Source organism: Opisthocomus hoazin, chromosome 13 (assembly GCF_030867145.1).
Source record: "Opisthocomus hoazin isolate bOpiHoa1 chromosome 13, bOpiHoa1.hap1, whole genome shotgun sequence".
Classification (NCBI taxonomy): domain Eukaryota; kingdom Metazoa; phylum Chordata; class Aves; order Opisthocomiformes; family Opisthocomidae; genus Opisthocomus; species Opisthocomus hoazin.
In genome coordinates, this window is record NC_134426.1 from 17,955,688 (window position 1) to 17,968,887 (window position 13,200).

The window sequence follows — 13,200 nt, forward strand, 5'->3', positions numbered from 1 at the left end:
CTGCCCTGGCTCGGCGGCGTACCGAGCCCTCTGTCCCCGCTCGTCGTCTGCCCCAAGGCCGCGGGCAGCCCCGCCGCTCGCCGGGTCCTCGGGCCCGCAAAATGGCGGCGGGCGGCAGGCCCCGGCGGCGTCGGAACCTTGACGCGGCGGAACGCGCGGGCGCGGGGGGACGGTTTCCGGGCCGGGCTGGCGGGAGGTGGCGCAGGGCCCGGCCTCGCCGCCATGGCCGAGGAGGGTTCGGCGGAGCTGGAGCTGTTCCGCCGGCGCTGGCGGGAGGAGCTGGCGGGGGGTGCGAAGCGGCGGCGGCGGGAGGCGGCGGAGGAGCATCCCGAGAGCGGCAGGAGCGCGGAGCCGAGCGAGCTGGGCTACCTGGCGCTGGCCCGCGGCCTGCTGGATGGCGGCGCCCGGCCCGGCCCGGCCCGCCGCGGCCCGCCGCCCGCCCGCCCCGCCGAGGAGCTCGCGGGGGACGGAGGAGGAGGCGGCCGCGGCAGCGACGACGACCTGCTGGGGCAGCTCATCCGGGACCTGGTAGGGCTGCGCCGGGGCCCGGGGTGAGGCGCCGCGGGGAGCGGGGAGCCGAGGGGAGCGGGGCCCGCCGGGGCCTCGTCCCTGGGGGGCGGCGGTGAGTTTTGGCTTCCCGGGAGCGCGTTTGTGACCTCAGCTCCCGAATATATATTTTATTTTCACACGGTTTTAACCCGCTGCGCTTCCCCTGAGGCGGCTTTTGGGTTTTGCTCGAGGTTTTGCCGCCTGTGCGGGCGGTTTGGCGCGGTAGCGAAGGACAGCCGGCCTTGTGCCACGGCGGCGTTGTGAGAAAACAAGTATTAATTCTTTAACTAAAGGAGTTAATTCGGAGATAGTTTTAAATACAGTTCTGAACCAGATAAGAGTTAGTTTGGTAAGCCCTCTAAATGCAATAGAGACCTTATTTACAGCATAGAAAAACTAGGGGGGGAACCCATTTTCTTGCTTCTCGTCAGATGAGCTGTGACTAATTACTCTTTACTTAAAAAAATTAAAAGGAGCAGATTAAACTTCTGTCTGCGAGGCACAAATTAATCCATTTACGGAATTAGTGCTCCATTAGCGTGCAGGCGCCCGGATCTGTCTTGGAGAGGATGGTGGTGGTGGCCGAGTTCTGGAGCTGTCCCAGGAGACTTTCAGGCGGGCGGGCGCTGCTCCCGTCGCCACTCCGCGCTGGGGACAAGCTGGGCGCGTTTCTGGGGGACGGGAAGGGCAGACCCTGATCTGTCTCTAATGTTGAGGTTGCACTAGAGCGGGATTAGTATGAGCCGTTGCTCATGCTTTGTCGCAAGCTCGCGCTTCCAGTTTGGCTGTACATACTCTTGCAGAATAGTTTAAAAAAAAAAACAAAAACCTGTACAACTGTTTTGTGGGTTTTTTCCCCCTTTTTTCGCGAGAGACCTGTCACTCTTGACTGCTGTGTCCGCACCAGCCTGCCTGTAGGCAGTCTGTCCGTCCGCTGATGTCCCTGGGGACCTGCAGACAGCCCGGGTTCTGCTGGTTGGATGCCAGTCAACTCCAATTTGGAAGCAATGTAGTCATGGCGGTGCTGTGCCCGAGCTCGTAAGCCTGGAGCTAATAAGCCTGGCCGAGTGGCTAGTCTCATTTGCTTGGGCAGCACGTCGCTTTGAAGTGGTTGTGCGGCTCCTGGAGCCAAGCTGACTCGCAGCTGGGCAGCTTGGGGTGGCCGCGGAGATGCGCTCCCAGGGTTCCTTTTGTGTGTTGGTCCGCTGTCCCCTTTGGAAATCGATGCCATTTAAATCGTGCGAAAGCAAACGATCTCCTTGCAGATCCGCAGCAGGGAGCGGAGCCAGTGGCCCTCACACAGAGGGAAAGGGGAAGGAGGACGAGGAGGGAGGGGAGCGGGAAGGTTGGCCGCAGATCCTACGTTGAGTAACTTTAGAGTGAGTGTGAGGTTCTGGTGTTTACAGACCGCTGCTGTTTTGCTAAGAAGAGCTAATGGGAACATTGTCCGTATTTGGACTATATTTGGACCTAATGGGAAGAACGTCCAAACACTTATCTAGTGTCGAATACCTTTTGCATTAAAAAATTACATACAACTGTGTTATGCAGTGCTTTTCCTGGGTAACTGTACTGTAAATAACCCAGCGCTGCCTGGTGTTGCTGCCTCGTTGGTACTGCAAAGGGTCCAGGTTTAAATGAGCAACGAGTAGTTGTAGAAGAGACCTGCAAGGACACAAAGTGATTGGGGTTAGGGAAGAGCCAGGAGGCAGGGGAGGATCCTGAGCTGGGATCTGCTTGACTTTCTTGAGGGCAAACGACTGAGGCGGGTTTTAACCCAGGAGCTGACTCTGCGGGGTTGATGGAGAGTGATCAGGTGTTCAGGAGCGCCTGTGGGGGTGGAGAAACCAGGAGAAGACACCAGAGAGCAAAGCTTCAAAATGGGTGACATGGAAATGGTCCAAATGGGCTGATTTTGCTCACCGTCTGTTATATATAGGATAAAAATTTGGAATATCCGGACAGAAGCGAGGGAGAGGACAAATCTTAATGTGATAACTTAGTAATTATGTCATTAAAACACTCTCTAGGAAAATATACGTGCAGCATTTAGCTGTTAGACAAGTGACGGATTCTTGGGTTTGGTTTGTTTTTGAGACACTTAATCAGCTAAAGCAGCAACTCTTTCAGCGCATTTCGTGTTGAAGAGACATTTTTATGTTGCTAATGAAAGACAGAAACAAACTGTAATGCCTTCTCCATTCAGTTTTATGTCAAAATAGTAATTCATTTTCCCCCACCTGTGTTTGAAATCTTGTAAGTGAAATTAATAACGGGTACATGTCTTCCAAGTGCTTACTTGTTTGGTCTTTTTGATGCTGAAACCTCAGAGAAACTTTCCTACTGGAACTTGTGTCCTGCCTTTCTGTGCCACCTGCATACAGAGAAGCCTTACAGTTCTCCTCGATTTGCCTATTAATAAGTAGTATTTAATGTGTAATATTCCTTACCTGATGGGACCCAGAGAGAACAAAGAGCAGCTTGGGTGCCTTCATGCCAGCGTGGTATGTCTGATATTGCGCTGTTACAGGGTGGAGAGGCAGAATTACTTCTGCCTTTTTGCTGGGACTGTGATGGCACTGAGTGTACGACGTCCTTTCTTCGTACTGTGGTGACTTTTGCTGCTGTCTAGCTGTGCGTTAAAGAAGCCTAACCAATTATTTTCTCTTTTTCTTTTCAGAATGAAATAAATGAGGTTCCTTTCTTTGATATCCAGCTGCCTTATGAGCTGGCGCTGAAGATATTTCAGTACCTGGGCAAGACGGAATTGGGGAGGTGTGCCCAGGTAAGTGCTGCTGACAGCTTGCTGCTCTGATACCAGGTAAAATTGGCAGAAACAGCCCAGAAACGGCCGGGCACCTGGATGCAGGGAAGGTGTGTGGTAGCCCTGGTAGCTCGGCTGATTGTGCTTTTGCTGATTGGAAGCACTTCCAAAGCTGAGTATTGAAAAACCAACAGTAAATGAGCTGGATTGGTAGCGTGCAGTTGAGTAGAGTTAAATAAAACGTTTGTGGCTGCGATGAAAGTGAAGCATTAAAATTTAAAATAAGTACTTGCAAAGATCTTTTGATTCGAGCAAATGTGTTTAGAAACAAGTGAAGGTCTTGCTGCGATATTTAGAACTGAACACTTTGCAGTGCTAAGGGCATGGCCGAAAAGCGGTTCCCCTCTGTGTGTGACTGGAACCATGAAAACTGGAGTGGTAATGTTTTATCTGTAGTAATTTCATGTGAGGCTGAATTCTTTACTGACACTGATTTCCTCCCCCCGGCCCCAGCAAGGGGATTATATTTTTCTTTGGTGATACTTTTAAGGTAACTCTTTCACCAGTCTGTACTCGGACGTGGTCCGTGATTTACGTGTAGTTGTAAACTGCCTGTCTCTTCAAGTAGCTTTACTAACTTAAGCACTCGCGCACACCTGACTGTGCTTAGGATTGTTCAGCCCACTCTGTTGAGCCTCTTTATCTCCTTTCTTCACACGCTGGTGTAGGAACCTCCTCTCTGAATGGGTGTTCAAAGCAAACTTCATTGGCAAGTGCCGCTTACCCTGTGGAACAGAGCAGAACATTGTGGATGTGCGTTGCCAGCTTCTCCCACGGCTGCTATTTAGTGTCTCAGGCTCCTGTTTGTTGAACTTTTATGTGCGAAGCGCATCTCGCAACCTCACAGAAATCCAGCCAGAACCATTCTTTAGGCTATACTCGAGCTGTGCCTGGACTGTTTGTAAGAGAAAGAAATGTGAACCTGTGAACACGGAAACGTGACAGACAGGGTGTAGCTTTGTCTTGGATGGTGAACTAGACACAAGTGCTGGACAAACAGCATGTGTTTTGAAATGAAATTGGGCTTGTCACGTTCAGCCTGAGCAAGTCATAGTGTTAAATGGCTACACGTGGTTCGTGCTTAAATCTCTGACTTGCTAATGCCTGTTAGGAACAAGGACTGTTAGAAGAAAAATAATTTCCCTTGCAGGGCTTCTGTTGCAGAGGAAAAAATTCTCAGGGATTATTTTTTCATGCTGTCTGGGAGACTGAGGCTTTCAGATGTGCTCGAGTTTCTGTTGTTTGAAGTAGAGACCTACGATCAGTAAAGGCCGCGTTCCATGGAATGGAGCAGGATTGCATTTTTGAAGTGAATTACATTAAGGTTATTCTTTCTCTATCTTTTTTTTTTTTTTTTTTTTTTTTACTTAGGCAGGATCAGTTTACCTTGTGGCATAGTAAAAAGATTGGCTGATGAAGGGCTGCTCCTTTTCTGTGCTCTTGGGCTGCACTTGATTGCTTTCTCGCTCGCTTTGGTTTTTAACTTGGACCCGTTCTCTTAAGATGTGTTTAACGCTGAGAAAATTTTCCACATTTCTCATTCACCTTCGAAGACCGAGTCAGTTGGTCCTGCGTGGCAGCTGACAGGTATCTGAGCGAAGGCCCGGCGTTTTACAAGGCTTTCCAAATGAGATGGATATCCAAAGCTTTTAGTGCAGAACTGGCTTCTTTTTAAGGGTCCAAGTAAAAAGCAAAGCAATAAAAATAAATACCATTTTCATTTTTCTCTTGGTGATTTTGTTTTTGAAGGGGGGGAAGCCCGCTTCTGTTAAATGGAAGGCCCTGCTGCTTTACGGTGTTATCGTAGAAAGGTTTTTTTATTAAGGTGCCTTTGGATTTTAGTGCAATTGGGCCAGTTAGTGGAGTTGGTGTCAAGAACTATGCGAGTGCCTTTGGAGAAAACCTGTTTGCTTAGTTCTTTATGCCAAATAGGTAACCAACTAACAGTAAAGTAGCCTGACTGCAGAGCCTCTTTGAGATTTAGTCACATCACAGATGGCTCTGGAGAACTTTAATTTCACCCTGATATTTCCCCTTCCCCCTCTTCCCCACAGCTTTTCTTTGATTTTTGGAATTAGTACTGTAAAACATCAACTGTCTGCATGGCACTTGAAACACGAAAGTCATGTGCAGCGTGTAAGTTAATGGCGTCATCGATTCCTGAGCCGCGGTGGGTTCGCAGTGGTTGGGCGATATTCGGGAGCATCCAGCAGACCAGTCCCCGTTGACACCCAGGTTTGCAATTCAAGGAGAAAGGTATCCAGGACTTGACTGTTCCGCTGGCACATCTGAAGTAATGGCAAAATTTTCCCTCTGCTTTGTTCCAGCCCTCTTGAGCACCTTTTGATTCTGTTCTGACTGTTGAAAGAAATATCTACGCTGTGAGCAGCTCCCTTGTGACTTCTGTCATGAGCGGGTTTGAGAAGAGTCTCGCCTTCCTCCTGGTTGTGATGCAGAGGGAAAATACAAACAATCACTTGGGATACCACAAGTATGACAAATTGAAATGCATCCGGAGAATCACAGACTCGTGAAGGTTGGGAAAGATCTCTAAGATCGTCAAATCCAACCGTCAACCCACCACCACCCTGCCTGCTAAACCATGTCCTGAAGTGCCACATCTACACGTTTTTTTTAACACCTCCAGGGATGGGGATTCCTGTTCCAACACTTGACCACTCTTTCAGTAAAGAAATTTTTCCTAATATCCAATCTAAACCTCCCCTGGTGCCATTTGAGGCCTGCTGATACTGCAGATATCTGCAGCTAACTTCACTCGTGGCCCGAGGACCTGGCCTTTAAACTGTCAGCTTGGTGATGGGTCTAATCTGTGAACTTCTCCATATACTTACAGCTGTTACTGCTTTCTAGTAAATACCAGAAACTGCCTGAATTGCGTTTTGTGGTGTGAAATACTTCTCGGCAGTATGTACTCAATTTTGGCAATGCGAAGGCAGTTTTATTTCTGCAGGCATCACTAAGAGATTGCCTTGAACTGTTAGCATTTCCGTCTGAGAGATGGTCTGGAGGTGTTTACCAACACAACAGCTGTGTGTCTGTAGGACGAGGGAGACTGTTTCTAGGAATTTAAGAATGAATTGTCTTGCATAAATCAAGAATTTCAGATGCTTGCCTCCAGAGCTTCTGGAATTGTCAAACTCTTAGGCTTTTTATTTTTTTAAATGTATAAACACTAAATCTCATGGGGTTTTTTGAGCATAGTTTTGCATCAAGGTTGTATATGGGTAAAAGTAATCATCCAGCCTCCTCACAGTTTGGAGAGAGCAGAGAAACGGATGGATAAGGATATCCTAGGCTCAGGCTGAGACTTAAAATAACATTATGGCTGTGAATTGAAAAAATGAGCAGTTTCCACCTGGTATGGCTTCCATCTGAATGGCTTTGGATTAAATACTGTCTGGCACTACGCGTTGTGCTGAATTGAAAGTCCAGATATTTCTGACTGAGGCCCTGGCTTCAGCGAACGAACCTGGAGTGTGTCTTTGTGTGACTAGGGAAGAAAACAAACCTGGTGGAACAAAGGCAGTCATCAGATGGAGAGGGCTGACTAAACCTTCGTTAGGATTTGAGCCAGTTGATTATAGAAAGGATTAGAAGAAATTGAGGATTTGATGGAAGAGGTGGGGTTCTTGGAGTGGTTTTTCTTGGGGGGGATCTCCCAAAACCAAATAGCAAAACCTATGTCAGCGAAAGCCTTTGAAGTCCTTCAGAACATAATTACTTGCTGAACTGTAAGATATAAAACTGTTCCTCTGTAGAGTTCAGGGGAAAACAAAGTTTCTTTGCTGAGAATGGTTGAGAACTGTAGTAAAAAGATAGTAGGAACACTGAAGACAAAATTAAACTGGGGGCTCTGAATCTATGAACAACCCTGTGAGATGTTATCATTGATCATTGTTGGAGCTTCTGCGTAGTGTAGATTTGGAAATAATTATGTTCGTAGTTTAATAAGAGCTTTGCGTGTCTCAGCTACTCCAACACGCGGAATGTATGGGTGCGTATAAATAAAGCTGTAACGCTCTGCCTTTCGGGGCCTCACCTCAAACTCCAAGTCAAGCAGATCTAATGAAGCTGACTTCAAGCCAACGGCTGGTTTTAATGCGGCAGCTCACAGTGGTGCTGTAAAGTGAAATGCTTGAGACTCTTTTATGAGAGGTTTCTTGCAGCTGGGGCTCGCTCAGTGGGGCTTTTACAAGGGATTGCCATGCCAGTTTGGGCGCATGAAGAAAAGGCCGCGTTGGGGACCCCTTGGAAATGCGTGCTTGTAAAGCAGCAGGATTCGGTGTAATTTGATTTAAAAAAATCATAATAGGATAGGACCTTTATTCCCCTTGAATGTTTGTTCCTGAAAGTTGAAAAGGCAATCTAAATTTTATGGAGTTCCCTTCCCCCCCATCTTTTTTTTACTGCCTTTATAAAATGCTTTTAAGACCTCGAAGCTAGAAAGGTCTGTACAACATTGTCTGTTTTGGCAAGCTCCAAAGGTGGTGGTGGTGGGGTTGGTTGGGGTTTTGTTTTGTTTTGTTTTGTTTTGTTTCTAAAGCAAGGCAAAGGTTGGTGTAGTTTGGCGTTGTCATGAGTGTGTCCCCTCGGCTGCCGTGCGAGCGGGCAGAGGTGCCGATGTTCGCCTGGGCTGCTCAGCTCCTGCACAACAGCTGCTTTTCTGTGCGTCAGCAAAAAGCTGAGTGTGTTTTATTTTTTCCTTTGAGCAATAATGTATGGATTTAAATAACTCTAAAATCAAATTACCCACTAAACTGTAACGGTTTGAAATTCAGATTGCTTTCTATTTTTTTTTTGCCTTTGAACTTCCCGAGTGTGTCCCGACAGGGACAGGAACACGAAGCACTGCTTTTTTATTACTGGGTGATGCGGAATGCCGGAGACGACTGGGTGCTCTTTCTGCCCTTTGAGAGGCATTATGACTGCACTGTCCAGGTTGTTTCCTTTGTCTGGTGATGGAAGGGGATCGTATGTCTGCTATCTTGAATTGATGTCTTCTGGTGAATAACTGGAATATTAGCTCTTCTGGACTTGGATATTCCTGCTTGAGAGCGGCTCTTATACGTGGGTATCAAATCTTAAAACCATCTGCAGGTGACTCCATCCACCCCCCTTTTTTTCCTCTCGTATGAATTTTTTTTTTCCCTTGGAAGAAACAGGTCGTGAGATATGTCGGGTGACCCAATTCTTGATTCCTAGTCGGATGTTGGCTTTTGAGAGCAGTAATGATGCGTGTGTGTCATTACAGCAAGACCAGCAGGCAGCCCATGGTGAACAGGGTGGCTGGAAGCCTCATGACGTTTTCAAGGGGAGGTTGGTGCTGTCCCTGTTTGGGGACTACCTAGTCTGCAAGGAATTTGGGACCGTGTGTGTAAGATGGCTTTGCACTTGCTGCAGCCCAAGGAGACTGGCAGGACACAGGGTTGTGTTGGTGGGTGCTCTCCGGACCTTGGCTGCTGTCTCCCCACGACGTTGCGGCTCTCCTGGTTGGGCTGACTAGTCAGTCTTGGCCTGGAGTTGCATTTAGTCCGGCACACTAAGGCACGCTCTGCTGGGTCACCGCAGGTAGAACTTTACAGACCACGTTACCAACACTGACACTGCCTGATTTATTTAAGTCTTCACAGAATGTTGGGGTTTGGAAGGGACCTCTGTGGTCACCCAGCCCAACCCCCTGCCCAAGCAGGGTCACCCAGAGCAGGCTGCACAGCACCGCATGCAGGCGGGTCTGGAATATCTCCAGAGAAGGAGACTCCACAGCCTCCCTGGGCAGCCTGTTCCAGGGCTCCGTCACCCTCAGAGGGAAGAAGTTCTTCCTCGTGTTCAGCTGGAGCTTCCTCTTCTTCAGTTTGTGCCCGTTGCCCCTTGTCCTGTCGCTGGGCACCACTGGAAAGAGTCTGGCCCTGTCTTCCTGACACCCACCCTGCAGATATTTATAAGCAGTTATAAGTTATATTTAAGGGGAGGTGTGCTGCTTTCCTAACCTCTCCGTAAGCCTCACTGCACACTTTGTTGCTCCAGTGTCTTGTGTGCTGCCGGGGCCTCTCACAAATCTGCATCGGCCAAAATGCTCTCATACCTTCAGTATTCCTCACGGGACATCATTTTATGAAGGTATATTTTGTATGTGAAAGCTGTACTTTTAAGAAGTCTGAAGCAACGTTAAGATACAAAGGAGATGAATATGGCTTGTTTGCTGTTTTGTAAGATGGATCTTTCACCCCGCTGTGCCGTCTTGTATCTGTGTGGCAACGTGGAACGCATGGCGAGTAAACACGAAGAGATGGTCCCGTCAGAGTCTGGATCAGTGGGAGACCCAGATTCTTGGTGTAATCTTGGGACAGGCATTAGATGCTTAATTGTAAGTTGCTAAAAATTACGTCAGTTTGAGAAAGGGTTTTATTTTTTTATAATCTTTTGGAAACAGCGTGCAGTTGATTGCTGCTTTCACCGGTAGCAGTTTTCTTTGGCTACATCTGTTTTTTTACATGAAGAATTAGAGAGAACAAATGCCACTTCAGTTAGCTCTTACCTCTTGAATCTTTAATTCTAAGCCCACAACTGATGATGATGAAGCTATTCTCTCTGAAATGGACAGCAACTTGAGGCTACTTGAAAAACTTAATAATTCATTTCTAGTTATGCATACTGTAATACAATAGGTTATAAATCACTAATGTCATACGCCTAATCAGGCATTGTCAGTAGGACTTTGGAGATATGGTGGTGTGATCTGAGAGGTTTTCCTAGCTACAAATATGAAAATAAATACATAAACTTACAGCACTGTCTTAATTGTTTTCTTCCTTCTTTTTCCTTCAGAATTTTCTAGTACGCTGACATTTCAGGTTGGCAGTGCGGCCACTAAGCACTGGTATTCATGTTGCATGGAGTTTTACTGGAGTAGACACTCAGTTATTTTCAGAAGAATCCACAGGAAACAGGCATTTTGTTAAAGGGGCTTTATCTTTCCATGCTGTCAGTAGTACATCTGTTTAGGTAAGAATTTAGTGTCGGTGCAGGCCTGCATTGGTTTATATGCGTATATTTCAGAGGTTATTTAGATAATTTTATGTGAAATTTATTTTTTACTTACAACTTTATCCTCTCTATATATAAATCTGATTTCTAGGTCAGCAGGACGTGGAAAGCACTTGCAGAAGATGAAGTGCTGTGGTACCGGTTGTGCCAGCGGGAAGGATATCTGTTGGGTACAAGCATCTCCGATCATCCCTGTTGGAAGCTCGCCCTCGAGAACTGCCGTGCCAGAGAGCGCACTCTGAAAACCAACTGGAAGGTAAAAGGGAATTTCTTTAATGGGATCCAGACGCTGTAGGAAAATGGGAACCTGATTCAAGCAAGTGGTAGTGAAAAGTTGGTCTCCCGTATTGCGGCATCTTTTTGCCAGTTGCAAGGGGAAAGCTGCTGAAGGATTTATGAGACTGAGCCCTAGCTGTAATACCTTTTTTTCCCAATGACTGATTACTTTTGGGACTGGGTCTTTCTGTTTGCAGTGCTACTCCATTGGCTTTGGTGCAAGGGAGACATTTATTCTTCAGCCATCCCCTGATAATGAGAATCAGCCTTTAAGATGAAGGCTCCTTCCCCGGCTCGTTACATGTCCCAGCTAAAAGAAAGCTGTGGTGGTGGTTGTTGTGATAGTTGTTTCTCTACCTAAAGATTATGAATGAGAATGAAGAGGGATAGCTTCTTTGTCCTTCACTTCTGTCTGTAAAAATTCTGGGAGGCAAGCCTAGGGAAGCTCAGGAAGTATAGGCTGGGTGAGTGGTCGGTGAAGTGGATTGAGAACTGGCTGAATGGCAGAGCTCAGAGGGTTGTCATCAGTGGCACTGAGTCTAGTTGGAGGCTGGTAATTAGTGGTGTCCCTCAGGGGTCAGTACTGGGCCCAGCCTTGTTTAACTTCTTCATTAATGACCTTGATGAAGAGTTAGAATGTACCCTCAGCAAGTTTACTGATGATACCAAACTGGGAGGTGTAGTATATACACCGGAAGGCTGTGCTGCCATTCAGCGAGACCTGGACAGGCTGGAAAGTTGGGCAGAGAGGAACCTGATGAGGTTCAACAAGGGCAAATGCAGGGTCCTGCACCTGGGGAGGAACAACCCCATGCATCAGTACAGGCTTGGGGTGGACCTGCTGGAGAGCAGCTGTGCAGAGAGGGACCTGGGTGTTTTGGTGGACGACAGGTTAACCATGAGCCAGCAGTGTGCCCTGGCTGCCAAGAAGGCAAATGGCATTCTGGGGTGTAGTGAGGCCTCATCTGGAGTACTCTGTCCAGTGCTGGGCTCCCCAGTTCAAGAAAGATGAGGAGCTACTGGAGAGAGTCCAGCGCAGGGCTACAAGGATGATGAGGGGACTGGAACATCTCTCCTGCGAGGAGAGGCTGAGGGAGCTGGGCTTGTTCAGTCTGGAGAAGAGAAGGCTGCGGGGGGGCCTAATATATACTTACAAATATCTGCAGGGTGGGGGTCAGGAGGACGGGGCTAGACTCTTTCCAGTGGTGCCCAGCGACAGGACAAGAGGCAATGGGCACAAACTGAAGCAGAGGAAGTTCCATCTGAAGATGAGGAAGAACTTCTTCCCTCTGAGGGTGACGGAGCCCTGGCCCAGGCTGCCCAGGGAGGCTGTGGAGTCTCCTTCTCTGGAGATATTCAAGACCCACCTGGACAAGGTCCTGTGCAGCCTGCTGTAGGTGACCCTGCCTTCGGCAGGAGGGTTGGGGTGGGTGACCCACAGAGGTCCCTTCCAACTCCGACCATTCTGTGATTCTGTAGACGGGTCTTCTCTCTCAGCTGCACTGCGACTTGTCCGCAGCAGTAGCAGAGCTCGGGGTTCTCCACGAATTAACTTGGCTGCTGAATGCATGTCTCGTCTTTCTCCGCAGAACCGCATCGGTGCTGTGAGCCAGCTGCAGTATGAGCTGGGAAAAATCCTTTGTGATGTGCATTCTTGCGACGGAGTTGTTATAGCTGGGTGAGTATGGGGTGGTATAATGCTCACTTAATCTGCACTGTTGGAAATCTCAGGTGCTGCTTTTTAACAGATTCTGAAGAAGTGTCTATTTGCGGCAGCAAGGATGAATTTTTCTGCCTGCCGTTCCTTTGTGGGGGTGAGGTAGATTGTCCTTAAAGTGACTGATAATGATGGTTATCTACACGTCATTTCAGCAGTGCACATTTTTATTGTGCTGTATTCAAAAAGCTATCTCACTGCTGAGCCTGTAGTCCCTGTAAAGACAACAGTACTTTCTGATGAACTGTATGCGTCCTTTGGCTGTGGAAGCACCCACAATGTATTAAATATTGTATACATCTACTGAAAAATGCTCTTTTCCCCCCATGAAAATCTCTTAATCACTACAACATTTTTGTGTGCTGTGGCAAGATAACTTCAGAAGGTCTGTTATGTTTTTCCATTGTTATTTTAAAAAAAAAATTGAGGGGGGTGGAACACCCAAAGCCAGAAAAAGTCAAACTTTTGTTTTCCTAATATAAATCTTTGTTGGGACCTTCATTTAATGTTCGCTATTCATTTGGTTTACACTCTTAAATACAATTTTGAGAACCTCCCAAACTCTTAGAGGAGGTTACCATGACTGTCTCGGTAAGTGTAAGGCTTTACTATATTCTGCTTGAATTTTACAGGTTCGGTGATTAGTAGTCTTCCAGAAGCAGTCACATGAATAAATAAAAATTCTGTCATCCTGGGGGCAGTCAGAGGGCATTGTCCTTAACATACCAGAGTTCTGTATTTTATGGTAGCACTTCGTGGTAATTGTATG

General features: G+C 47.5%; 1 protein-coding gene across 1 annotated transcript in view; it reads left to right on the forward strand.

The window, feature by feature from the left end:
- Positions 1-216: 216 nt before the first annotated feature.
- The window catches only part of FBXW8 (F-box and WD repeat domain containing 8), a 54,620-nt gene continuing 41,636 nt past the window's right edge, over positions 217-13,200 (forward strand). The window contains exons 1-4 of the mRNA XM_075434625.1: positions 217-528; positions 3,230-3,334; positions 10,530-10,694; positions 12,304-12,392. Of these exons, the coding sequence (XP_075290740.1) occupies positions 223-528; positions 3,230-3,334; positions 10,530-10,694; positions 12,304-12,392 (665 nt within the window). The 5' untranslated portion in view covers positions 217-222. The remainder of the gene's footprint in view (positions 529-3,229; positions 3,335-10,529; positions 10,695-12,303; positions 12,393-13,200) is intronic.